General features: G+C 46.9%; 2 protein-coding genes across 18 annotated transcripts; one reads left to right on the top strand and one right to left on the bottom strand.

Moving 5' to 3' along the window:
• Window positions 1-12025: 12025 nt before the first annotated feature.
• Window positions 12026-21095, bottom strand: NDRG2 (NDRG family member 2). 17 transcript variants are annotated; one of them, XM_030930614.1, is made up of 17 exons: window positions 20924-21022; window positions 19295-19358; window positions 18499-18579; window positions 18123-18164; window positions 17655-17760; window positions 17334-17454; window positions 17089-17151; window positions 16056-16116; window positions 15768-15854; window positions 15189-15245; window positions 14905-15008; window positions 14382-14426; window positions 14029-14080; window positions 13723-13770; window positions 13470-13505; window positions 13253-13304; window positions 12035-13029 (listed from the first exon to the last, which is right to left on the bottom strand). In XM_030930614.1, exons 3-17 carry the CDS (start codon window positions 18571-18573, stop codon window positions 12863-12865), a joined length of 1116 nt encoding a protein of 371 aa, XP_030786474.1. In that variant the 5' UTR covers window positions 18574-18579; window positions 19295-19358; window positions 20924-21022; the 3' UTR covers window positions 12035-12862. The 17 variants fall into 17 exon arrangements, with proteins under 17 accessions (XP_030786477.1, XP_030786474.1, XP_030786475.1 ...); XM_030930615.1 differs by having other exon boundaries at window positions 19251-19358; window positions 20924-21002; XM_030930613.1 differs by lacking the exon at window positions 20924-21022 and adding an exon at window positions 20268-20344.
• A 4686-nt stretch (window positions 21096-25781) lies between these two features.
• TPPP2 (tubulin polymerization promoting protein family member 2) lies at window positions 25782-27733 on the top strand. Its single transcript, XM_010356480.2, has 4 exons — window positions 25782-25869; window positions 26078-26319; window positions 26573-26726; window positions 27457-27733. Exons 2-4 carry the CDS (start codon window positions 26147-26149, stop codon window positions 27640-27642), a joined length of 513 nt encoding a protein of 170 aa, XP_010354782.1. The 5' UTR covers window positions 25782-25869; window positions 26078-26146; the 3' UTR covers window positions 27643-27733.
• Window positions 27734-27953: the final 220 nt, after the last annotated feature.

Genomic DNA, 27953 nt, shown 5'->3' with positions numbered 1-27953 from the left:
GTCTGAAGAGTTGCCAGCACACATTTTTGTCTGCATTTATTGATCAAGCAATTTCATACTTATCTCTGCCAAATACTATAAAGTGTCAAAATTTGGCATAGAGGCTACAAAACTATAACTCAGCCCAAAACAGAGTGATCTTTGCTTGTGTAGTTTTTAAAAATAAAACATTAATATTGGTTTAATGAAAATAGCTACATCTTGAATTATTTAGTAAAATACCCTAACTTCTGATCTTGTGGCCTTTGGTAGTCTAGTCCACAGACATGAAGAAAGTTTGTTCTGGGAAAGGACTGTTATCATCTTTGTTTCAAAGCTAAACTATAAACTAGTTAATAAACAAGAACAGCTTGTAGATTAGAAGCAAAATTGAGTCAAGTCAGATCATTTTCACTATCTCAGTTATAATTTTGCAATGGCGGCCTCAAAACTTTAAATGATGACTATTGCAGTTTTCATAAATAATCCAGGTAAATGATTAAAATAAATAATTAGATAAATGTAATTGGATAAATATAAATAACTTCTCAAAATTTAGAATCTAAAGTTATATTAAACAACAGATATCTCATTATTTGGGTATTTTCCAATAATAATATATTATAGGAAAACATTCTAAAGATTGTGTCTTTTTTAAAGGGTAACTAATTTGTCTAATTCAAAGCTTATTTAAAGATTATATACAAAACAAGGTAAAAGAAACCAGGGAATAAGAGAGATATAAAGAAATTTATAAAAATAAATAGAGTTTTAAAGATTATTGGTAAAATAAAACTCTCTTCAAAAATGTAAACCTTTGGTCTAAATTATGCAGGTCAAATATTAGGTTTGTGAAATGCTTTAGTCCATAAACTGCTTCTTTGACTTAAAAATTGTTCAATTTATTTTGGAGGGTTAAATTCTAGATAAGGCCTGGGGACATGTGAAATTAGCCTTGCCCCCTAGCTATGCAAAAAGGTATTAAAGAAAAGAGAATTTATATAAGAAAGGATCTTGTATGGTAAATTCTTGTCCTAAAGTAAAATAACTGGTTGTTTAAAGAGAGGGATGTTTAGGACGAGTCAGAAAGTCAAGGCATGTCAGAGATTGTGTAAGTCATGAAAGAATTTTTTTTTTTTTTTTTTTTTTGAGATGGAGTCTTGCTCTGTCACTCAGGCTGGAGTGCAATGGTGCAGTCTCGGCTCACTAAAACCTCTGTCTCCCAGGTTCAAGTGATTCTCCTGCCCCAGCCTCCTGAGTAACTGGGATTACAGGCACCCACCATCATGCCCAGCTAATGTTTATATTTTTGTAGAGATGAGGTTTCACCAAGTTGTCCAAGCTGTTCTTGAACTCCTGACCTCAGGTGATCTGGCCACCTCAGCCTCCCAAAGTGCTGGGATTATAGGCATGAGCCACTGTGCCCGGCCTGGGAAAGAATTTATGAAAGGGAATTTATGCAAGAAATATTGTACAATTTAAAGGTGATTAGGCCTCCTAAATGCTTTATAAAATGCTACTATGACTCTTAGCTGTACAACTTGCCTGCTTTACAGCTAGGTAAGGCCTGGGACACATGGAATTAGATACTGGAATAAGTCAGACCTTATTTGCACTTCTGTCTAGGTCCTAGCCTCCACACCTAGTACACAGCTAAAATCCCAAACTTACCAAGATTTTCACCAAAAGTAAAGGTTGCTAAGAGTTAACATGTAACATGTATTTTAAGACTATTGAAGAAACAGTTTACATACAAGGTGAGTAAGGAAAGTAAAATATACTTTCGCTAAAAGATTATAAGGAGGCATGAGAATGTGGATTTTTGCCTCGATTAAAAGGTTAAAGGATTGTTTTAAGTTGGATACAATAAAGATAAACTTTAAGCAAGTTGTGGAAGGTTAATTGTAGAGGAAATTCTGTGTGTAAAATATTGGCTAAAGTTAAAAGGGAATCATGCCATTTTTCTGTAAATTGAGCATTGAAATAAAAGCACAATGGGTTTCTCTTAGAGCACTAACTTGCTCTTTAACAAAAATTGTAAAGGGTTATAAAAAGTCTATAAAATCTTACCTTATGGTCAAACATTAAAATTGGGTAAATATTTCTATAAGGATTTATTAAGAATTGGGTTTAACATTCATAGCACACTAATGTAAAGGTGAAGTTTGGCTTATTTGGTAGAAAATTATACAGGAAGCATTGTCAAATATAAAATGGTGTTTGGCTTTCTTTGGGCTATATTTGTGCAAATATGTTACTGGTATGTGTTCCAAAGTTATGGGAGACTCCTATAATTCTGATATACCTTAGTGTATGTTATCAGTAATAATTATAATTGTTTTGTTAAATTATTGTTGTGTGCCACAGAGGTAACAGATTTCCTTGACAGTTGTGTCTCTTTTTTTTTTTTTTTTTTTTTTTGAGACAGAGTCTCACTCTATCACCCAGACTGTAGTGCATTGGTGAGATCTTGGCTCACTGAAATTTCTGCCTCCCAGTTTGAAGCAATTCTCCTGCTTCAGCCTCCTGAGTAGCTGGGACTACAGGCCCACGCCACCACACCCAGCTGACTTTTGTATTTTTAGTAAAGACAGGGTTTCACCATGTTAGCCAGGCTGGTCTTGAACCCCTGACCTCGTGATCCACCCGCCTCAGCCTCCCAAAGTGCTGGGATTACAGGCATGAGCCACTGCGGCTGGCCGTCAATTGTATCTTTAACTAAGGCTACCCTAAAAATTTTTGTTATCCATAAACAACGGTTGTGTTGTTTTCATCTTCTTTTGAAGTTGGTTTTATAATCAGCTATAAAGCTCTAATAAGGCTGGGCATGGTAGCTCACGCCTGTAATCCCAGCACTTTGGGAAGATGAGGAGGGTGGATCACCTGAGGTCAGGAGTTCAAGACTAGCCTGGCCAACATGTTGAAACCCCATCTCTACTAAAAATGCAAAAATTAGCCAGGCATGGTGGTGCATACCTGTAGTCCCAGCTACTCAGGAGGCTGAGGCAGGAGAATAGCTCAAATCCGGGAGGCAGAGGTTGCAGGGAGCTGAGATCGCACCACTGCACTCCAGCCTGGATGACAGAGTAAGACTCCGTCTCAAAAAAAAAAAAAAAAAAAAAAGTTCTACTAGGTGCTCTTGATTGCAGATTTCTGATAGCTTTTGAGATTGTGACGTCAGAATAGAGGGAAAACATTCAGGGCTTTTGAAGAGCTAAAATGTTCATTAATATCAAGCAGGATAGGAATTAACTGTGTGAACTGAACTAACAGGAGACCAGAATGATCTTGTTGACATTTTGCTTATAATATTGCTAATCCTTATTTTGCTTTTCAAAGTCAAAGAAACTTTTCTTTTGAGCTACTGGCAACTTTTAACAATTTAATACTCCCATGAACAAAATTTAGAGCATACTTGTTTCTCTCTACCTGATTTTCTCCAGAATTTGGAAACTATCTGTGAGTATTCTTAAGTTATGGCAATACAGTTATTTGCATAAGTGCAGTAAGAATCTGTTTTCTTTTGTAAGAAGACACAATTGGAAAAACTGGTTATTTTTACCATGGCTTTGACTGGAATGATGTGCTTTCCTTTAAGGAATCAAACTTGACTTATGAACCCAATAAAGCCCTTGGGAAACTGGCCTCATATTTTATGTACACAGTTCCTGTACAGGGTTTCTGACCTGTAGTAAGTAAAAAATGTCACTTTCTGACAGGCCGGGAACCCCAAGGTATCTTGGAACCTCAAGAGGAGAGGAATTCACCCAACTCATAGGTATTTGATGGTACAAATTCATGTCTGGGCTTGGCTTTAAAGAGGTCTTATCTTAGATTCCTTCTATGGAACAAAGTTCCATGGAAGCCAATTTAAAAGGCCTATGTGAAAAATAATTATTCTTGCTGCACTTTATGCAAATAATCTGGCCAGGTATAATAAAGCAAACCAGTTCTATCATGGTTTGTCTTTTAATAAAAATGGGAAACTGGAGAAAGAGAAATTGTTTCAAAACTATAGTACACCTGTTGTTAATTTCTAGTCTTGCCTTATGTTTTTCAGTTTTTATTATTTTCTACAGTTTGGATTCAATTCTAATTTTTCTGACTACAAGTCTCCAAATAATGGTTTCAATTTTTTCCTTTTGCTTTTCCTTTTTCCCCATTTTTCCTAACTGAAAATCATTGAAACCTAAGCTATGCTTTCTTAAAGCCCTATGAACTGAAGACTAGACAACTTACATTTCAGAAGAAAACAGCAGCAACCTCTTTATATGTGTTGCTGTTGCATACTATTATGTTTCATCGGACACTGCCTCTAATTCCCCAAAACGGAGAGTGCTACTGGGAACAAATCGACCTCTTCCACTCCAGTGCTGCATTCGGTGCCCCATAACAATGACCCTCTCTCAGCAGGAAGTAGCCAGAAAGATTACAATGCCCCATCTCTCTACGATTCTCATGATAAATAAATATACAAGCATGACAGAAATCATACACAAATTGACAGTGGGGATTGTGGCAGGCCAGGCTTCACTAACGCAGGCCTCCATCGCAACTCTTTCGATACTGACTGGGTAGTTAAGTTAAATATTAAAAGCCAGTGCCCTTAAACAAAGGCTGTAATGTAACAAAAGCCCATCAAGAGTTTTGCTTAGGCCTTTCTTGGGCCTTAAAGCATGACAAAATAATGAAGGAATTCTTAACAGGACCCACTTAGGATTAAACAGGTTTTATTGGACGTCTGAAGAAACTCCCCAGGCCTCCACAAACAAGTTTATTGGAGGTCTGAAGGAACTCCCCAAACCTCTGTGATTTAGCAGGAGACAAGATAAGGAGAATCACCCCAGCATCTAGACCCACTTAGATTAAGTAAACTTACTGAGGCTCCAGAAGTAGGTCTTCCGGACTCAGACCTTAGTCATAGATTAAAAGAAGTTAATCACTTATGTCTTTAGAAGAATGCACACTTACACGTAGACATATAGCTTAGAAGGTATATAAGCTCTGGAAAACTTTGTAATTTTGAGTTGATCTGGTGATCATTTCCAGGCTGTCTCCCCGCAATCGGTTACAGAGATAAAACTCTTTCTCCTCATTTCATCTGCATCTCGTTATTGGGCCACAAGAAATAGCAGGGCGACCTTCAGTTTGGTCCAGGAACACTATAGTATTGCTTTCACATACATTATCATTGAGAATGACACCAAACCAGGTGCTTATTTAAAGAAAGGAGGAGGCTGGGCATGGTGGCTCATGCCTGTAATCCCAGCACTTTGGGAGGCTGAGGCAGGTGGATCACTTGAGGTCAGGAGTTCAGCCCCAGCCTGACCAACATGGTGAAACCCTGTCTCTACTAAAAATACAGAAAGTAGCCAGGCATGGTGGCATGTGTCTGTAGTCCCAGCTACTCAGGAGGCTGAGGCAGGAGAATCGCTTGAACCCGGGAGGTGGAGGTCACAGTGAGCCAAGATCCCGCCACTGCACTCCACACTGGGCAACAGACAGAGTGAGACTCTGTCTCAAAAAATAGAATAAAAATAAAATAATGAAAGGAGGGGATGACCCCCTGTGTATAGAATGCTAAATACCACACAGCTACACACTCCCATTTGTTGCCTCTAGTTCTAGTCAAAGACTACTTGAAACTCTTAGAAAGCAATAATTTCCTTAGGCAATCCACAATCCCTGGGGGCTTGGAATGTAAATGGATGAACAAATGCCCGAAGGTACCTGATTAACTCAATATTTCATAACCTCAACAGGTAGACATTATCTCCACAGTAAGTCCAGGGAAACTGGCATTCAGAAAAGTTAAATAATTTGATCACATAGCTAGCTGGGTTTCAAGCCCATGTTCCTGTGATTCTAAGAAAACTTCAGTGTGTCGATTCTCTTCTCCCTCGTTACCTTTTCCTTACCACATCCTCCCATCTCCCCAACCTATATGTTAGGATCCCAGAAGAAAGCAGATAGTACATTAGATGATTGAGGTGATATTAATAAAGGGAGTATTTAGGAAGGTGTGGATTTGAACACAGCAACAAATCATGGGGCAACACCCTGGGACTGAATAAAAACAATGCTATTACCTAGGCTGAAGAGAAGGGAGCAGTTGTCAGAAACTAGAGAGGGCCATCCAACAAGAGCTGTGGCCTTTGGTAGAGGGATGCAGCCAACCTGCAGGGACCCAACAAGGAGGAACCAAGGGAAAAAATTTACTCTCCTACTCTTTGATCTCCTGCCAAACCCAAACAGAAGCCACAGGACAAAATATCTGTTGGTGCATTGCAGCCAGGTAAACCTCATGGGGCACAGAGCATAGTACCCAGATCTAAAGGGGCAAGCAGAAGATGTTCCACATACCATCCATTCTCTGCTACTTTCAACTCGAGTGATCTTGCTAGGGCTTTGGGAGAGATGAATTGAAAGGTATAAATTTACGTGAAAGCTAGAGAACTATTTCTAGTACAGAGGATTTGTATGGCTACAGAAAGGAGACTTAAGGAGGACATTAGACTGTTGGAGCTCTTTGCCATGTTGTGGGTCACTGATGCTATCAGCATTTGAGGTAAATGAGGTAGAGTTTGGGATATATCAAGCATAGGTGGATAAGTCATGAACTTTCTGCCTCCTTCTATCCCAGAAGCCCTTTTAGCCTCCTCTGTCCTCAGCCATCATTGCTTTCTTTCCTTTCCATTGCTATTTCCTTTCCTTTTCCCCAAATTCTTACCAACCAGGAACAGAACCATCGTTAGTTTGAACCATATTGTTTCAAGAGCTAGAATAAAGCTAGAGAATGGCTCCATGTGGAGAATATCAGGGAGAACATCAGTACTAGGAAACCGAAATAATCTTTTGATTGTTTTCAGAAAATATGAATTCCCAGCAAGGAGCCAGAAAGGGTTATACAGAAGCAGAAGATGAATGTGATTTCTGAATGAGATTAAAACAAGAAAGGCTGGAATAAGAACAGGCATAAGGACCCTAGGACAGGAAGGAGAGCCAAGATGCCTGGGGCATGGTGACTACTAACCTGATTCAGGAGTAAGCCTTGATTCACTCAGTCCTAAGAGATAGATTATAACAAATGATAACTAGAATGATGAGAGGTGAAAAAATAAAAAAGAGGGAAAAGGCCAGGCACAATGGCACATGCCTATAATTCCAGCACTTTGGGAAGCCAAGGCAGGCATGTCACTTGAGCTCAGGAGTTCAACACCAGCCCAGGCAATATGGCAAAACCCCATCTCTACAAAAGAAGATCTATATATACACATATATATACATGTGTGTATATATGTATACACACAAAAAAATACAAAAAACTGGGTGTGGTGATGCACACCTGTAGTCCCAGCTACTTGGGAGGTTGAGGTAAGAGAATTGTTTGAGCCTGGGAGACAGAGGTTCCGGTGAGCTGAGATTGCACCACTGCACTCCAGTCTGGGCAACAGAGTGAGGCTCTGTCTCAAAAAAAAAAAAAAAAAAAAAAAAAAAAAAATCAGAGGAAGGACGTGCAGGATGGGAAAAGGGAGGATAAGGGAAAACTAGTTGGAATAGTCAGGAGAGGATTTATGTAGAGCAATTCTCAAGTCTCCCCAATCCCTGTCCTCCATCCCTACCCCTCATTCTCCACTCCACATATGTACTTTGTATGTACTTAAAGAGGAAGAAAATAGAACAATGATACCTCCAACTGCCCTCCTAGAGCCAGCTTTCCATTTTTGCCACCAGTACATTTTTCTCTAAAGTAACCCTTTGGGGCCGGGCAGCAGTGGCTCAGGCCTGTAATCCCAGCACTTTGGGAGGCTGAGGCGGGCGAACCACGAGGTCAGGAGATCGAGACCATCCTGGCTACCACGGCAAAACCCCGTCTCTACTAAAAACACAAAACACTAGCTGGGCGAGGTGGCAGGCGCCTGTAGTCCCAGCTACTTGGGAGGCTGAGGCAGGAGAATGGCGTAAACCCAGGAGGCGGAGCTTGCAGTGAGCCGAGATCGTGTCACTGCACTCCAGCCTGGGTGACAGAGCAAGACTCCATCTCAAAAAAATAAAATAAAATAAAATAAAGTAACCCTTTGGAACTCATCTTCCCTTTGCTTTCAAGCTGAGGGTTTGATTTGAATATTGCAGTTGTAGGATGACAATGTGTAAAGAAAGAGAGATGGGGAATAGCATCAGAGAGAAACCAGAGTTTCAGTAGTAGTGTAGGAGGTCAGAGATCAACACACGAGGACAAGACACATCTAGGAACAAAAACCAAAGAGCTCCAGACAAACTCTTATGAGAGTTTGTACCACTTCACCTCGCCCTGAAGGACAATTTTAGAGTGTCTTGCCACCCTCACCGCAGGAAACAGTCCCTTGCTCCTGCCTCTGGTCTGATCAGGTACAAGGAACAGCTACCAGAGTTTGAGTGGGTTTGCATGTGTGTGTGGCAACCAGCCAGACACCCTCACGTTCCCCCCCCACTGACCTGAGCAGGGAGCCCACTGCCACTAGCAAGGGGGAAGCAAAAGAGGTGCAGAGAGGGATGGTGCAGAGAGGGATGGTGCAGAGAGGGATGGTGCAGAGAGGGATGGTGCAGAGAGGGATGGTGCAGAGAGGGATGGTGCAGAGAGGCATTCCCAGTGTGGGAATGCTTACAAAATGCTAGTTGTTGATTTTTAAAATTTTTAAATTGTGTTCTTTGTTACTGCCTTCAGAGTTGTTGAATGTCAAATACACAAGACATTCTAATTTCACTGTGTATTTATCCAATTAGTGGAAAATTCTGATGTTAGTGAGGAGAGAAGATACAAACAAATGACATTGTTCTGGGCACTATTTGCTCTCACCATAGCCTGGCCTCTAGTCAGAACTGACTCTCACTTTCTAGTTAGTCCTCAAATTGCTCTAGAAAGGTGGTGTCTCCCAGCCAGGCACAGTGGCTTCAAGAGATCACTTGAACTCAGGAGTTTGAGACTAGCTTGGGCACCATGGCGAAAACCTGTCTCTACCAAAAAAAAAAAGAAATGTGTATATATATACACATACATACACACACACACACACACACACACACACACACAAAATACAAAAAGCTAGCTGGGCATTGTGGCGCACACCTGTGGTCCCAGCTACTCAGGAGGCTGAGATTGAAGAATCGCTTGAGCCCAGGAGGCAGAGGTTGCACTGAGCAGAGACCGCACCACTGCGCTCCAGACTGGGTGACAGAATGAGACTCTATTTGAAAAAAAGAAAGAAAGAGAAGAAAGAAGAAAAAGAAAAGAAAGAAAGAAGAGAGAGAAAGAAAGAAAGAGAGAGAGAGAAAGAAGAAAGAGAAAGAAGAGAGAAAGAAAGAAAGAAAGAAAGAAAGAAAGAAAGAAAGAAAGAAAGAAAGAAAGAAAGAAAGAAAGAGAGAGGGAGAGAAAGAAGAAAGAAAGAGAAAGAAAGAAGAAAGAAAGAAGAAAGAAAGAAAGAAAGAAAGAAAGAAAGAAAGAAAGAAAGAGAAAGAAAGAAAGAAAGAAAAAGAAAGAAAGAAAGAAAGAAAGAAAGAAAGAAAGAAAGAAAGAAAGAAAGAAAGAAAGAAAGAAAGAAAGAAAGAAAGAGAGAAAAGAAAACTTAGAGAGAGAGGAAGGTGGTGTCTCCCACTCCAGTATTTTCCCTTACCGTTCATATACTCTCTAATGTCTAACATCCATCCCTCCTACTGCAGGTTCATTGTTTTGTGTGTACCTTTAGAGACTCACCCTTTAAAATCTCTTCATGAGATTCTGAATTTTCAAGCTGAAACCATAAGGCTCTTTTCACTCTGTTCTTGTTTTACTCTCTTTCCCACTGAATGTTCTCTTAGCTGTCTTGGGCTTTTGTCCCTAAAGTCTGGGAAATACTCACATTCCTTGACGATAAGGGGAAGAGAGAAACAGGAGTCCTAAACCTGAAGCAGAGACAAAAAGTAAGGAGACTGTGGTTCTGCTTCTGTAAAATCACCTCCCCTCTCCTCTGAGCCTCCTAGCTCTGATCTTAAAAATCTTGAAAATGGTCAAGATCAATGGCCAACCGTGATATTAGGACCTCCTTCCTATAGAGCTGCTACACAGAACCACAAAGTACAATGGAGCTGTAAGATGGAGGAAACACCAAGGGACCTGGGAACTGGGGAAAGTTATTAAGAACCATGTTAACCACAAGGGGGCACTGTGTCCCCATGGGCTAAACTAGAATGTTTAGCTGATTGACATGGAAATGGGACATGGAATATGCCCTTGATTCTTGAGCTTTTTGTCACTCTCCAACAGAGTAGGGAGGTCAGTCAAGGACAAAACCCCCACCCCACGACTAGCTCCCAGAAGAGGGCATCTTTTTCTCTACCAAACTCAGATTTCTTATGCAGAGACATCTATGGGAAAGACACGCAGTCATCACCCATTTGACACACCCACCTACATGATAGATGTGTATGCACACACTCACCTATGTACACATACATGTAATGTGCTCCCATTTTCTAACCATTGCCCTGCTGCCAGTGTTATCTATGTAGGCAGACATGCAGAAAAGACTTGCCTTCCCATCCATAATACACAAGAGCAGCAAAGATTGATGCTGGTTATAGTTTTTTGCCTTTTCCTTGTGTTTTTCTGAGAAGCTACTTGGTCCCCAATGATTCCAATTATGCTGCTTCTTTTCTTCAGTGTGGTACTTCAGCACTCTGCTGCCTGCCCTGCATAGGGTCACCCAACACCCTCACCATCCAACAGCGCGCTCCACAACCCTGTTTGTTACCCAATACCTCCGCTTCCCCTTCTGACCCTGGCCTACCACATTTAAAATAGACCCAGTTCTATGAAGGAGAGTGACGAAATGCTCAACAATCAAGGGCATATTCCACGTCCTATTTCCATGTCAATCAGTGTGTCAGCACCAGACATCAAGTGCATTAGTCCTTAACTCAGTTCCATTGAGGAAAGGGTATAATTGCCTGTGGAGTTTCTATAAAGCAATCTAGCAAAAGACCTTGTAATATTCCATCACAGTAGTGTTGCCAATAATGCTACAAGGTCCCTCCTCATTTTCACTTCTTGTGCCTCAAGACCCTAAGAATTAGCCTGCAACAGCTGCAAAATAAGCATTCCTCTTGGTTGTTCATAGTTGTTAAAAAGCTTCTTAATAAACCACAAACAGACTTAATTAGCTCCCAGATCTGTTGGATTCCATGAGGGAAGAGGAATTCCCAAGAGAAATCCTGCTTTTCGCTGCACCCCTCCTGAGTCTTCAGATGAACTACGAGCAGCCCAACCCTTATAGTAAGTTCATGCACCTGGTCTACTGATTGCACTAAAACATCCAAAATGGAATCTTAGGTGACCCCCCAGGGAGGATCCTACAGGAAGGTGGGTCTCAAGATATCCTTGGGCACTTCTGTCATCAGCCTTCTTCAATTTTTTTTTTTTTTTTTTTTTTTTGAGATGGAGTCTCACTCTGTCGCCCAGGCTGGAGTGCAGTAGTGTGACTGTGGCTCACTGCAACTTCTACCTCCTGGGATCAAGTGATTCTCCCACCTCAGCCTCCTGAGTAGCGGGACTATAGGTGTACACCATCAAGCCCAACTAATTTTTGTATTTTTTGTAGAGATGGGTTTCACCATGTTGCCCAGGCTAGTCACAAACTCCTGAGCTCAAGTGGTCTGCCCACCTCAGCCTCCCAAGTGTGTTGGGGTCACAGATGCAAGCCACCATGCCCAGCCTCTTCAATTCTTTCTTGAAGGTGGTGGTGTTGGTGGCATCTCTGAAATCCTGTGGCCTTTCTCAGTTACCCATAGTTGATAAGAAGTTTCCTAAGATCTAAATGGTTCCTCTCTCCCAAGCTTAAAAATACTATCAATATCAAGGCAACACCATTGTATTGAAAAAGGGCCAGTTTCTACACGGTCATATGTTGTGAAGTGCCTATGCCACAAACGCCCTCTCCCAGGGTTTATATCACTTTGAGAAGAGAATATGAGACTTGGACAGGGAGAAGATAGGAAGAGGAGCATGATGCAGGCATACCTAGACAAAGAATAATAATGGTACTCAAATTCCTCTACAGTTTATTGTTATAGCAGAAGCTGTGGGAGACAGGAGGGCACCCTCCACACATAATACAGTGTGGTCAGAGCCCCAGGGTAGCCCTTTCCACCTCTATGCCAAGCCCCAAGTAACCCAGCCCAAGCTTAGCTCCCTCCCCAGTCCCACTCTAGATGCACACTGAGAGCTACCAAAGTTAGTGCAGCCAAATGGCCCCAGGCCCCTTCCTGTTTCCCCAGCACCAATTCTTCCCCGACACTCGTTCATTGCCCACCAATTCCCATTCCAACTTCCTTTTTACACCCTGGATGTTTCTATCACATCCTGAGGACCACTAACCCACCAGCAAGTCTCCCCCTGACACACATTCATGTAGGTCCATACCCTTCAGAGTCCTAAAGGGTTAATAAGAAGCCATATCAGCTTTGGTGAATGGAGCCCCAGCCCCAAATCCCCTCCCCTTGCAAATATGGGATAAGTAGGGAGAGTCTGATGGAGGCACCATGACAACTACAACAACCTCTTACCCCTCAGCTATAGACACCTAGATCAGGACAGAGGATACATGCCCTCTCCACCTTAATACCAAAATGGGGGAGGAGGAGAATTTAGGGGTCTGGGTCCCTAAGAGATATTAGGACATCTCTTTCAGGAGCTGGGGGGAATCACAGGTTAGAGGTCAAGGTTAGGGTAGCAATCAAAGATCAAGGTCATCTCCCCACATGATCTGCTCTTTTTCCCTTGCTTACTCTGGCCCAATGCCCCTTCAGCACCTCCCAGGTTAGTTCTGGGGGAGGTGAGGGCTGGGTCCCACACTAGGGCAACAAGGGTCATTCAACAGGAGACCTCCATGGTGTGCCCCGGGGGCCCCGAAGAAAGAGTTCCAGACTCGCTGCTCTGAGACAGGGTGCGAGAGCGGGACCGGTTGCCATCAATGGATGCTGCACTGGTTAGAGAGGCTGTACGAGACCTGGACAGGCGAGTCATGCAGGATGAGGCCACTGTGGAGACAGAAGGATACACAAGCAGTCAGAGAGAAAGTGGGGAAATGGGGCTGGCGACTCAGGGTGTGGTCCTTGGATTATGACTAGTTATAACTAAGCCAGGGGATCAATGAGCTCGATTGGGCAGATAGTGGTAAGTCCAGGCATTAACCTAAAACGGTTCCACCCCGTCAGTGCCCATCTCTCCTACAGTGCAGCAATCTCTTGTCCCCATACTCACTGTAGCCCATGCCTTGCAGGAAGTACTTGAAGGCCTCAGTCAGCTTGCCTGGCTGCGGAAGTAAGAAGAGGCGAGGGAGACAGTGAGATGAGGTTAGAGGCAGAGCTGGAGCCTGAGGCTGTGGCATTGTGGGGACGGGGTGTGTGGCAAAGGCAAAGCCCAATGCCACCAGTATCCTATGTCACTTCCCCATCCCATGGATGGCAGGGCTACTCACCTGAGTCAGCTGGGGCTGACCTCCAGAGTCAGCCATCTGTTCAGGAGGGCGCCACCCAGAAAAAGTGAAACATACATAAATGAGCCATGCGGAGAGGTGGAAAGGGTCTCTCTTCCCTAGCTTCTTCACTCCAGCCCCTTTGTTTTGTTCTTCGTTCACCCCATTTGTTCCCATGCAGGGCCCTGGAGGTTTAGCAGCTGAATTTAGAGAGGATATATGACTCTGGACAGGGGCCCTGCAGCAGGTTACTGACCTTGAGGAACGAGGTCTGGGTGGGGTCCAGTTTTGAGTTACATTCCACCTGGAGTAAGCAGGAGACTGAATGAATGAGTCACGCCTACTGTGGCCCCTCCCCCTATAAGGGACCCAGGAACCCAGACCCCATTCCCTTTTCTATCAGCTCCCTACCCAGTTACTCCTTACCAGGGATCAAATTCCTATTGCCCCAGAGTTGATCTCCCTGTGCCAAACAGGGCATCCCCTTGGCAAGATACTCTTCTGACCACCACTCTAGGACCCCAACTCTCTTCCCTCACTCATCCCAAAATTCCCTACTAACCACTGCATCTTCATGAGGTGCTTGGTCTCCTACCACCAGCATCACAGGACACCTAAAGACACAGTGTTGGGGAGAAGGCAGTGAGCCCCTGACAATCCCTCGCTGGCCTCTGCCTAGAAGTGCAGCTGGAAAAATGTCTGGCTCCAAAGAGGAAAGAGCCTTCTGTGTTTCCCTGCTGATGCCACCAAGAGGATTCAAAGGGGGAAGACCTAGAGGGAAGTGATTTACCAAATAGGATGGGGTGGGACATGACAAAGAAGTTCCCTGGCAAAAGATTCTCCTTCTTCTAAGGGATACAAGCTCCTAGAGAAGATCCAGGGAGACGGGCAATGCATTATCTCTTAAAGTCTTACTTGAGGGTGATATCACCTCCACGCTCAAAGTTCAGGTCTCGGCGGCTAGAAAGGGGTTAAAAGAGTAGGAATTTTAGGTGAGCAATGCTATCTAACCAGATATAAGCTATCTCCCCCATGATGGAACTATCACTGTCCCAAAAATTACAGTCAAATATTGGTTATTAAAAGTGGAAACCAAAGGAGAAGGTGGCAGGCAGGCCCCAAGGACAGCTCCTATAATCACTTGTGCCCTAGATCCCTGGTCAGAGGGCAGCAAAAGGGGAGGAAGGGCACAGGACACAAGGTCATCTTACTTCTGGGAGTCCAATAATCGAAAGGAGGTAAACAAGAGAAGGGGGACAACCCCTTGCAATCCTTCTTACTGGCTCTGTCCTGAAGCTGCCCCCATTGCACACTAAATGCTGCATTCTTTGCACATTGCACACTACCCAGACCACCCTCTCCTCCTGTGTGCCTCCCCATGACCCCCAATTACTGCTTCTGCATTTCTCTCACATGCATACACACGCAGCCCACCCACTTGTTGTAGCTGTTCCAGTACAATTCAATGTTATCCAGGTTGGGTGCATGTGTAATGATATTTCTGTACTTTTGTATCAACTCAGAATTTCCAGAGAGCTCTTCCTGAAGGAGATAACAAGGAAAAACATTAGGGATGGAAAGAGAAACCAACAATTACTGGAGGAAAAGAGGTAAGCCTTCTTCCTTCCCCAAATTCTGTCCCAGCTAAGGAAGTTAGCCCAAGCATTCAAGTTCCCTGCTGCTCCCCTCGACTCTTCTACATCATCTTCTACAACCACTTACCTGGCTGAAAAGATGTCCAAGGATCATCTCCGGAATGGAAGAGGTGAGGCCCGTTAGCTATGAGGAGAGGACAGGTGAGAAAGTTCAGGATATTGGCCGGGCACAGTGGCTCAAGCCTGTAATCCCAGCACTTTGGGAGGCCGAGGTGGGTGCATCACGAGGTCAGGAGTTCAAAACCAGCCTGGCCAAGATGGTGAAACCCCATCTCTACTAATAATACAAATATTAGCCGGGCGTGGTGGCGGGCTCCTGTAATCCCAGCTACTTGGGAGGCTGAGGCAGGAGAATTGCTTGAACCCGGGAGGCGGAGGTTGCAATGAGCCAAGATCAAGCCACTGCACTCCAGCCTTGGAAACAGAGTGAGACACCATCTCAAAAAAAAAGAAAAAAGAAAAAAAGAAAGTTCAGGGTATTATAAGAGACTTAGGCAAAGTGACAGCTTCACTTTCCTGCCCCTTTACTCCCTCCTTGAAGTTCGGAGTCCATCCAGACTTCAAGCATTAGACTCTACCAGAGCCTAACTGGATCCATACAAGGGGATCCCCCACCCTAGGTCTCAGCACACAGGCCCCTCCAAACCTTGTGAGCTGCCCAATCCATCCAACCCTTGGCATTGGGATCAATGTTGATGAGAACAAGACCTTCAACTGTGTCCGGGTGGTTAAGCTGAGGGACAGAAGAAGGAAGGAAATGAGAAACAGGGCATGGCCTTATCCCCTCCCCGCTAAGCCCTACCCACTTGTGGACTCCCATGGGGCCCGACTCCCCGCCTAGTGCCCACTTCCTCCCCCAAACAGCACTAATAAACAGTATTCTCCTAATCAGTCTGGACCCTCCTTTCCCTTATCTAGGCTTTTTATTTCTTACAGCATATCTCGACAGGATGTAGGCTCCAGCTCCAACACCAACTCCAATTATTGTAGAAAAACTGTGAAAGGGAAAGAAACATATGCCTCACGGACTCTGCTGTCCAAAACCTGCCACAGCCCATCTCTTCAAACTCTTCACCCTCCCTCCTGAGTCCATGGGCACAAAGAAGGGCAGACACGGACCTTTCTTTGGAGGATGTGAAAAAGAAGGGCTCTAGGAGCCAAAGGTTGGCACGGGTAGTCAGGGTAGATCCCTGAAGTCTATCCCAGCTTTCTCCTGGAGAACTAGTGTCTTAAAAACAAACACCCATCCACCAGCCAACCAACATGCTGTTTTCCTATATAGATAGCTCTTTGTCCATTCTCAATTTTCAAGAGCCAGTTCAACTTGTTCTGCTTTAGTTCCTGGTTCCTCTAGAGGAACAGGAAGAATGGAACTTAAAGCAAATGTGAAAACAGACACAACTTTTGTGAACAAAGGGGAGAATGAGGAAAACAGCAGCAAAGTGGTGAACCAGAGGTGCTGAGCCCTGGTGCCTAGGAGAAGCTTAGCTAAGAACAGCACCCAGGGGTCAGCACCTCCCTCTGAATACCAAAGACACTTAGTCTGGCGTTCTCTTCCTTCCCCCACTCTCTCTCACCCACAGAGCTCCCCACCCACCAGGTGTGGGCATGAAGGAGAGGGGAGTGGGAGAGAAAGAGACAAGTCTGTCTGGTTCCTCAGGGATTATGTCAGCCCCTTTTATTCCTCCCTGACTTTCTGATCAGAGAAGGTCCCTCCTTAGCCTGAGGCAGGGCCAAGCATAGACCCTTTTCCTTCCCTCCATCCATTAGGGCTACTCTGCTGATTCTGGCCAATTTTCCAAACCCACCACCTTTTCTCAATAATCAAGGTGGGAGCATGAAGGAAGAAGATATATTGAGTTCAGAAGCTGAAACTGGCTCAGGAACCATGGTGAACCTGGAAGTTCTAAGGGTCTCCTTGTGCTGGAAAGAGAACTCTGGTTTGGAGGGGTTCCCAGGACTCTCACTTTAGGTACTGCAGGACGCAAGGGATCATGTCTGCAAGCTGGTCCAGAGATGGGTACTGATATCTGGAAAAGAGAAGCACGTTAAGGAAGATACCAACCTGCCCTCGCACCCCCCACCTCAGGATATCCTACTCATTCTCTCCCAGAATCACCACTGACCTCCCTTTCCTCCTCCCCAGTCGAACCTTTCCCACACCTGTCCTGTTCCTCACAGTCTGGTAAAGTGGTAACGACCTAACTCTTACCCCAAAGGGAACACAGGGGCTCCCTCTTCCATTCCAGGGGCATCCACATGAACCCGCACAAAGTTCTGAATGATTTCCTGCATGTCCCCGAACTGAAACAGTGGCTGGAAGCAAGATTTATCTAAAGAGAACCCACATCACCTCAACAATAGAATCAGACAGGGAAACATGTGCCCCAGTCAGAACTCACCCTTCTTTTCATGCCACAGACTAGGAGAGAACTTCTCCTTCCCACACTGACCCCTCCCCTCCCTCTGAGTTTCTACCCTTCCTCCACAGCCTCTTTCCAGACAGGAGTGGGAGACGAATGAAGGTCCTTACAGTTGAGTCCCACATCGTGGTAGGTAAGGATCGCTGGGCGTTTGGGTTTGGGGGTGCCATAGACAGTGAAAGTGACAGAGCCATACGGTGTCTCCACAGAGTGAGTCTGCAGGAAAACAGGGCACCAGGAGCTAGGCTCAGAGGAGACGAGGCCAGAAAAGGAGCAACACCAAGGTCAGGGAGCTGGGAGTGGGCGGGCAAGGGGGAAAAGGGAACAAAGAATTAAAAACAGGATCAGCAAGAACTGAGGAAAACACGACAGTGGAAGATGAGTTTGAGGATAAGAAAGAATAATGAAGATTAGAGAGAGAAAAGTGGGGGGAAGGAAGAAGAGGGGAGAGACAGGGAAGGGAAAGGACAGAATAGAAGCAAAGAAAATGAAGAGAGAAGGGCCAAGCAGAGGCCATCTTTCTACTGAGGAATAGGAGAGCCCCTCCTCCCACCTTGGGACTGCCCCCACACTGTTACCTGTCCCTGGTCCAGGAGGATTTGGGCAGCTAACTCAGCCTCCTGGAAAGACACACACAGATACACACAAAAACACACGACCATGTGGTGTCCCAGATGGAGAGACAGACAGACAAAGAGAGGCAAGTAAAGACCAACAGAGACCAAAGACAGAAAGAGATTGACAAAGAGAGACATGGAAAGGATGAAGGTTAGTGTGGTGACAAGACAATGGCCTGACTCCCAATTGTAGTGTATGGGGAGAGAGACTAGGGTAGAGGTGGAGAAAGTAGTGGTGTGGGTTAAAGTAAGATCAGTAGGCTTAGGAAGTTAGAAGGCAAGGGGGATGCTCAGAGGTCTCGAATTTGGGCATGGAAGTCAAACGGTCTCTAATAACCTTGGCCGCCTCAGGCGTCTGTCCTGGCAGCAGTGGCTTCTCCTCTGTGATCTGCACCTCCTGCAGCTCCGCCATGATGGCCTGGCAGGATGAGGAAACAAGACTGGGAAGTTGTCTCCACATCCCCACATCTCCTCAAACACCAGGCTTCCTCTCTCAGCACAGGAAGATGCAGGGAACAGAGGGAGCCAGGGGTAGAAGACTACTCCAGAACACACAGAGGGCCTTTCCTGCCCCCAGCTCCACTTCCAGGCTGATTGGTGGAAACTTTGGAAGAGGAATCAGGACACCGCTTCTCTTGATACTCACCATCCCCACCGCCACCCTCAACACCCACTCCTCCAGACCCCCTCCCGCCTCTGCCCTGGACCAAAATATCAGGGTGGGGCAGAAGTGTAGCTCAGATTTCCCAGGCTATCTTTAGGGTCTACTCCACACTCTCAGGTAGGGAGTGAAACTCGTAGCTCAGTGACTGAATATTCTAAAGGCCAGGGTACCAAAAGACAGGATTTTGAGAGCTCACAATTGACCATGACCTTCAAGTAAAGCCCCAAGGTCGGCAGCTCAAAGGAAAGGGGGCTAAAAATGACCAAAGTAACATGACCAAAGGGTGAGGTGGGAAAAACAACATAAAAGGGACATCTGTCCAACCAACCCAATGCCTCCCTTCCTCCCAAGACTCTTCCTCCCAACTCTGAATAAACTCCGTAAGTTCAACATTAGTGGGTGAGGAGCAGAGCACCTGGACAGACCTGCACAGGAAGGAGCCTGCAGCCTGCGAGGTGGGGTCACTTACTGGGCTCCTATTGGCTGGATGCAGTGGAATTAGGGGTCAGGGTTCTCACTCCTGACTCTGGGGTCTGAGAAAACACAGCAACGAGGTGAATGACATGGGAGACAGACCAGGGGTCTTTTAGTGACAGAAAGTCTCAGCCAAGACCCAGACTCCCAGGGTCATCAACCTTCGCGGGTCACTAACCCTCCCCAGTGTCTACTCCTGGGTCCAGAGAACACGTCCTCTCTAGGCTCGAGCCGGAATCAATACAGGCTACAGGGGCATCAGTTCAGGCTGCGCGGAGGAGAGAAGGAAGTGCTGATGTGGAGGAAACCTCCGGATTCGAATCCCGGCTCTGCCACTCCCAGTGTGACCTTGCCCCAGTTAGTTACTACATTTGGCCTCAATTTTCTATCGGCAAGGGGACTAAACGCGGGGGACTAGGGAATCCCCAAAATCTTTGACAGCTCTCCAGTAAGAGGAGGGTAGCAGAGCATGGCTGTTTCCCTCCACAATATAAAAACAAACACAAAGCTTGGTGCCGTCGCTTCTCTTCTTTACCCAGTCTCCGTGTAGGTCCCACGAGTGGAGAAAGGGAGAGGAGGGCGGTCCCACAATCTCCTCCCGGTCTCCCCCGACGGCCCGCGAGGGCAAGCGCCATCGGGAAGGGATGGGTAGGACAGAGGGGACTGGCCGGGCCCAGCATCCGGAACCCGTCCCTACGAGTCCCTACGCAGCCAGTCCGCGTGGAGACGGACACCCTTGCGTGGCTGGTGCCAAGCGCCCCGGACCTTCCACACAACCTCGCGCGCACCCCAAACACGCCCTGCCGCTCTCGGAGCCTCAGCCTTTGTGCGCAGCAGCCGAGCGCCCCCTCAGTGCCGGCCCTTTACCCCGAGCCGCCAGCTGCAGGGAACAGGGATCAATCACACCGCCCACCTACCCGGCTGGCGCCTTCCAGGCCCTGCGGCCCCTCGCCTGCCCCTCCCCCTACCTGCCGCCGCCGCTGCCGCTTCCACCTTCACTTGCCTTTGACTCGGGCCCGCCCCGGCTCGGGCTCCCCGCAGACCCGCCCCCGGCCCGCCCCAGCCCGCCCACGGGCGCTTGGCTCCCCGCAGACCCGCCCCAGACCCCCAGTAAACACGCCCCACCTTTCACCCCGCCCAGACTGCAGCTCAGGGAGGGGTTGTGCTGGGACCCGGGGACAGGGGACGGGGGACGGGCGGCTAGACGCTTCCAGGCTCCGCTCGAGCTCACCATAACATTCCCCCCAACCCTCGCATTGGGGCGGTGTGGGGAGTGCGGGGATCCCTCAGCACTGCAAGGGATCCCGCGGCTGCCCTCAGCACCGCCCCCATCCATGACCTGGATCTGCAATTCGCACTCTTGGCTCCTTCCTTCGCCCCCAGACTCAGTGGTGGGAACCGGTAGTGGGGAGACGAACCCGGGATACTGACACCCCATGAGTTCGAATCCCCCCTCCCGAACACAGAGAACTAGATTAAGAAAGGAGGAGGTGGGCGGGACCGCCGCTGAGGAGGCGGGGGTCTCGCCCGGTGGCAAGGGCAGGTGTGCCGGAGCCGAAAGGGGGCACGGGGGAACGTCGAGGGCACAGGAGTTCCGACTCCCTAGTGCCCAGAGTCCTGGTACCTCTCCTCTCTTTGCTGCGTCCCGACGCCTGCTCTCTGGCTGCTCCGGGAGAAGTTGGACAACAAGGCGGGGAGGGGGGGCGGGGAATGCGGGGGGCCGCTATAAATAGAGGGCGATCGCGGGCGGACGCGGGGGGGTGGAGAGGATGGCCAACAGGGACTCTGGGGTCAATGCCTCAAGGGGCGACGGGGGAGGGGCCGGGGACCCCCAGAGGCTCTGACTCCTGGGTAAACAGGCGCAGGGGCGGAGTTAACCCTGCGGGGGTGGAGTAGGGGCTTGGGTAGGACGCAGTGTCCCGGGCTGGGACCCAAGAGACCCTGTGGCTTCGCCGCTAACCCCTCCCAGTCCGGCCCAGAAAAGGAGACCAGCTCAGGCCCGCTGAATCGCAATGCCCAGGCGATGGTCTCAGGGACTGCCGCGTCCCTCTCGGTGCCCGAGTGGGTTTGCTACTCTAGACTTCACACACACACACACACACACACACCCACCCCAGATGAGCCCTCCTTGTGCCCCTCAGAGGAAGACTCCCTGGTATGAGATAGTTGATTAGATAATGTGGCTTAAGGGAATTCGAAGTTGTTTAGGCAAAAGGAAACCTGACTGAATTTCTCCCCACCTGCCCCCCTTGTAACTCCCCCAATCCCAGGATCATATCCACCCCAACCCCCTTCAGACTGGTTCCTGAGTTGCCATTTCGGGGGCCGGGCGCCAGGCCAGTCAGGAACAATGGCCAATGGAACTTGGGCTGCCAACTGCAACACCAGCACCGACTGCCCCCCCAAGACCCCCAAGTTCCCCTGCCCCCTCCTGCCTGGGAACCACCCTCCCACCACCACCCTCACCACCCGCAATACCCCTCCCATCCAAGGAACATCAATGCCCCTTTCATCCCCACTTGGCAGGGTCTACTGGAAAGAAGGAGAGGCCAAGAGGGAGGAGGTGACCCAGAGTAGGAGAACTGGTCGGGCTAAAACCCAGCCTTCAACAACCCCAAATCTAGGGCCCCCCCCTACATTCCCCAATTTGGAGCACCCAACTTTTCTTCTGTTCCTTTCTCCCACTCCCTTTATAACTTTTTCCCCAGAAACTGGCACAGAAGCTGGGCGCCCTGGCTCCTCTCCTAGGCCCCTCTTCCCTCTGGATGCCAGTTTAACACTCTCCTGGACAAGGAAAAGCCTGCTGGAATAAGGATCATAGGCAAAGGTGCGGAAGACAGGAGAGATCTCACCAGCCCCAGAGGAACCTGGGGAGAAGGAGAACCTGGAGTGAGAACTTTTGTCTGCAGGTTTTCTTTGTCGAAAGTAGTCTTACTTGGAGTGGGGGAGGGAAGGACCTGAAGGTTCCAGCATCTAAATTCGTCTCTGGGTCAGGATGACTCAGGGGGAACCTGATAAGGGGCCTACGCAGGGGCGCAGGGCAGGCAGGAGGTGGGAAATTTCCACTGAGATCCATTGGCTTCCTAGACATAGGGGTCCTACCCAGTCTGCTGCAGGCAGAGGTAAGGCTGGTTCTACCCTAAGATAGGGTTCTTCCATGTCAGGGCAGCTCCCAGCCCGACCAGGGTGTAAGTGTTGCAAGGACAGTCTCTCTCTAAACTCTTTCCCTTTGGCCAGAGCAACGTCAAACTATACCTTCAACTAAGCAACAGTTTTAAGTATCTGTTATGTGCAAGCCACTGTGTAGATGAAATTCAAAGTGTGAGTCTGTTCACACCCTCTCTAGACATTTGTGATGAGAAATGACACTTTGACATTTGTCAAGAGAAGGTACAAACACAGGACAAGTTAAGAAAAATTATGTAGGCCGGGCGCGGTGGCTCAAGCCTGTAATCCCAGCACTTTGAGAGGCCAAGACGGGCGGATCACGAGGTCAGGAGATCGAGACCATCCTGGCTAACACAGTGAAACCCCGTCTCTACTAAAAAATACAAAAAAAAAAAAAAAAAAAAAAAAAACGAGCCAGGCAAGGTGGCAGGCGCCTGTAGTCCCAGCTACTCGGGAGGCTGAGGCAGGAGAATGGCGTAAACCCGGGAGGCGGGGCTTGCAGTGAGCTGAGATCCGGCCACTGCACTCCAGCCTGGGCGACAGAGCAAGCCTCCGTCTCAAAAGAAAAAAAAAAAAGAAAAATTATGTATATATAAGATCAATCATCTGGACAATAAGTCCTGTAGTAGTAGTTTCCCACCCTTCTCAAGTGGGAGATAAGAGATTTCCAACCCCACGTAATAGTTTTTGTATCCCCTGATGGAGAAAATACAAACTATGAATTCATCAAAACTTTGAAGTAAGTTTCTGTCACGTCTGTAAATGTAGTAACACCTACACATGCAAGGCGTATTGTTTACTCAGTTCACACTCACTATACATACAGATTCTAGGGCCCTTTGCAAGATTTCAGAAATCCTCATGCCAGGAGGCTGTGGCCCACAGTCTAGAAACCATTTTCTTACTATAATTCAGAGAAGGAAAAGGGCTTTGTTCCTAGGGTGAACCACCAAGATGAGAAGTGCAACCATGGAATACTTGAGTGGGCGTGAGGGGCATTCTATCCAGGCAGAGAGAGAGCATGAAGGACAGTCTGGAGGCAGAAACACTCGGGTTTCTTTGGAAAACTGAATAGTAGTTTCCTATATGTTATCCCCTAATACCATAAGGTTAGTGTTATTGTCCTCACTGTACAGATGAGAAAATTGAAACTCAGAAATGTTTAGTGACTTGCCCAAGTCCACTCAGCTAGTAAATGACATATCTAGGATTCATTTTCCCACCCAGATCCATTCCACTCCAGGGACTATGCTCCTTCCACTACCAAGTAGCCTGTCAAGTGTATAGCAGTTAGGCCGTATGACCCCAGCTGAAGAGTAATCTGGTTCTTAGGGTTTTTGTTTTGGGATGTTTTTTTTTTCTTTGAGATGGGGTCTCATGCTGTCAGCCAGGTGGGAGTGCACTGACATAATCCTAGTTCACTGCAGCCCCAAATTCCCGGGCTCAAGCAATCTTCCCACTTCAGCCTCCTGAGTAGCTGTAGCTGGGACTACAGGTACATGCCACCACTCGCAATTAATTTTTTTATTATTATTTATTTATTTATTTAGAGACAAGGTCTCACTTTGTTGGCCTCCCAAAGTGCTGGAATTATAGGCGTGAGCCACTGTGCGCTGCCCAAGAATAATGTTGATGAGAGGTGGGTGATGTTTGGTAGGGTATATTGGGGCCTAGTTAGTTGTACAGGTCCTTGAATGCTAAGCGAGAAGATTCAGCAATGAGAAGCTGTAGTATATCTTGAGCCATAGAATGTTTCTGAGCAGGAGTAATAAAAAATACTGCTTTGTGAAAATTAATCTGATGGGGAGGAGGTTATAGAGATGGATTATGGTTGAGTGGGAGTGAAGAATTAGATTTAGGAAAGAGATCATTTAGAAGCCAGAGTAATCATCCAACTATGAGATGATAAGAACTTGAATAAGGGTGGAAGTAATAGGAATGGAAAGAAAGGAGTAGATTTGTAAGACAAAGAAAAAAAAATAGAAATTGGTGGCATTATTAGATGGGAAAAGGAGGAAAGTCACCAGTCTCATTGCTCTGTTTTAGGATCCATGAGGTTCATCTATCTGTAGGGCTTCTGGCCAGAGAAAAGGCCGAAGAGAGAAAACCCTGAGGAACATCTTTGACCTGCATAGAAACTTATCTAAAGATTTTCAGAGTCTGAGCCTCACCCTCAGTCCATCCCAGTTTTATCCTGAGCTGTCCACATCTGTTACACTCCAAGGCCTACTGAACCCAACACTGGAAGCCATTTAAAGTTTCTATTGAGACTGAGCTTTTAAAGCCAGTGGGATTCTCCATGCTACACTTGAGCCTGGAGACTAGAAAAAATGCCAGCCTGTTTCCATTAACTGCTGTGGTCTGAATGTTTATGTTGTCCCCAAATTCATATATTAAAATCCTAACTCCCTGCCGGACGCAGTGGTTCACACATGTAATCCCAGCACTTTGGGAGGCTGAGGCAGGTGGATCACTCTGAGGTCAGGAGTTTGAAACCAGCCTGGCCAACATGGCAAATCCCATGTCTACTAAAAATGCAAAAATTAGCTGGGCACAGTGGTTGGGCTAATCCCAGCTACTGGGGAGGCTGAGGCATGAGAGTCGCTTGAATCCTGGGGCTGGAGGTTGCAGTGACCCAGGATCATGCCACTGCATTCCAGCCTGGGCAACAGACAGCAAGACTCCGTCTCAAAATAAATAAATACATAAATAAATAAAATAAAATCCTAACTCCCAAAGTCATGGTATTAGGAGATGGGGCATTTTGGGGGGTGATTGAGTTTTATGAGGGCAGAGCCTTTCTGAATGGGATTCATACCCTTATAAATAGGCCCAAGGGAACTCATTCACCCCTTTGACCATGTGAAGACACAGCAAGAAGGTACCATCTATAGACCAGAAAGCAGCCCTCACCAAACACTGAAACTGCCCACACCTTGATATTAGACTTGTCAGCCTTCAGAACTCTGAGAAATAAATGTCTGTTGTTTATAAGCCACCCAGTTTATGATATTTTGTTATAGCAGCCCAAACAGACTAAAACAACTTCCCTGGGCTCGCCTCAACTTCTGTTGTGGGGCAGAGCATAAGGCAATTTGACTGGGACCCAGAGGATGGGTAAGCTTGGCTGAAATGATGGAAATGTGATCATCCGAATAGGTCAGAAAGTTGGCAGTTTGCTCAATTCAGCATGCAAGATAGGGAGACCAAAAGCCCCCTCCTTTGAAGGCAAGGGCTGTAGCTGGGACCAGAAGTGATGTCACATAACCACTGCTGAGGTCATAGAAACTTCCCTCTCCTCCCTCTGTCTCCTCATTGCAACAGCCAATTGGCTACCACATATCTGCACACACTTAAATACAAAGGCCGGGAAGGGTCAGATCACCGTCCAGGTAATCTTAGGTACATAAAAGAGGTGGGGGAAAGAGAGGATCATTCAGTAGGTAGAATCCATATTGGTATCTCCAGTGCTGGGAAGGGGAGACTCATGCTGTAGTAGTGTAGGTGCAGTGGGAGCTGGGAGGGAGAGAGGAGACACCAACAGGGAAGAGGGGAGCGGTTCCTGTTGCTGACTGATTTTACCTTAACACTCATCCTCTTTACTCCACAGTCCTCCCTCCCCCTCCTCCTTCACCCCCAAGTCTCTCCCACGACTGCCCTCCCCCACCTCTAGCTGATCATGGCATCAGAGGCAGAGAAAACATTCAATCGGTTTGCTGCCTTTGGAGAATCATCAAGCAGTGGCACTGAAATGAACAACAAGAACTTCTCCAAGCTATGCAAAGACTGTGGCATCATGGATGGCAAGATGGTCACCTCCACAGATGTGGACATCGTGTTCAGCAAAGTCAAGTGAGGAGCCAAAGATGTAGGGGTGGGGGTGAGAAGAAAGTACGAGGTAGTTGGCCATGGAAGGGTTCATGTGGCGGAACATTTGCAGTGGGCCTACTAAGCACCACAGGGTACCTGGCACTGTGCTATTCTTTGTTGTCGAGACACTTACTGATAGAACAAAAGAGGACAAATCTGAGTGAGGTAAGAGTTGGACCTTGGAAGGTAATGCGTTCGTGCTCCAAAGTTTCTGGATATCTGTCTAACTGACCAGGGCCAAGAACGCCCGAACCATCACGTTTCAACAGTTCAAAGAGGCAGTGAAGGAACTGGGCCAGAAGCGCTTCAAAGGGAAGAGTCCAGATGAAGTCCTGGAGAACATTTATGGACTCATGGAGGGCAAGGACCCAGCCACCACTGGCGCAACTGTGAGTGACAGTCTTCATCCCCTTGACCCTACTTCCCTAAATCCCCATTGTTCCAGTCTGCCCTCCCTAACCCTGCCAACTGTGTGACTGTAGAGACAGGGAAGAAACAGACTTTAGAGATCATCTAGATATTCCAGAAGTCAGGAAAATGTGGCCCAGAGAAGGGAAGTGACTTGCCCAAGGTCCATGGCTATTTTAATAGTGGATTTAGACTAACTTCCAAGTGTCCAGTGTCTGAGCCAGGCAGGTAGGGTTTGGTGGCTTTTGGAGGACATTAGTGTAGAGGATTTGGGACCTGATGCCCACTCCTCTTTCAGTTCTTATTTAGGGTTTAATCTCAGGCCTCCTGCCTCTCACCTACTCCCTTTTTTAATTGTCCCGTCTGAACTAAAAGCTCTTTCTACAATGGATATTGGGTTGGGGAGTGGGAGTGAAGTCCTCTGGCAGCAACCTAGTCAGAATAACTCCTCTGGAAACAAAAGAAAAACCACCCTCCCTCTGCACATGCCACACTCATTCCCACATCACACTCCTCCTCCCCCACGAGTGAATGGCTCTTACCAGAGTTTCTGCCCACAGCTGCATCTGGGCCCTAAGAAAGCAGCACCCCATGCCAGTGGCAGAGCAAGAGCTCCAAGCACTTGTTCTAAGTATCTCTGGCCATCTTTGGGGAAGGGATATGACAGGGTAAGGAAAGGAAGAGGGTTCAAATCCATCCTCTGGCTTGCAGAAAGCAACAACAGTGGGTGCAGTGGACCGTTTGACAGACACCAGCAAGTACACTGGCACCCACAAGGAGCGCTTTGATGAGAGTGGCAAGGGCAAGGGCATTGCCGGACGGGAAGTGATGAATGACAACACAGGCTATGTGAGTGGTTACAAGGGTGCTGGCACCTATGATAAGAAGACCAAGTAAGGAGGAGCTTCATCTTAGCCCACTAGCCCCCTGACCCTGCATGTTTAACACCAGGGAACTTGGAAAATAATAAACATCTGTGTGTGCAGCAGCTAAAAACTCTGTCTATGAGGGACAGATGGGCCTACTAGTGTAGAGAGAGGGAGGAGAGGCAGTGCAGGAGTGTGGGTTCTCAACAACAAACCCTTCACTCTGCTTAGCCTTATGCCTACCAGCCATCAGTTAGCATTCCTCCTCAACAGTTGCTTCCAAGAACAGAATGGAAGAATATATTTGGAGTTAAGAGATGAACCAGATGTGGAGGTAAAAGT

This window comes from Rhinopithecus roxellana, chromosome 5 (assembly GCF_007565055.1).
Source record: "Rhinopithecus roxellana isolate Shanxi Qingling chromosome 5, ASM756505v1, whole genome shotgun sequence".
NCBI classification, from domain to species: Eukaryota; Metazoa; Chordata; class Mammalia; order Primates; family Cercopithecidae; genus Rhinopithecus; species Rhinopithecus roxellana.
The sequence above is the reverse complement of the archived record's forward strand: the minus strand, read 5'-3'. Positions and strand labels throughout refer to the sequence as shown.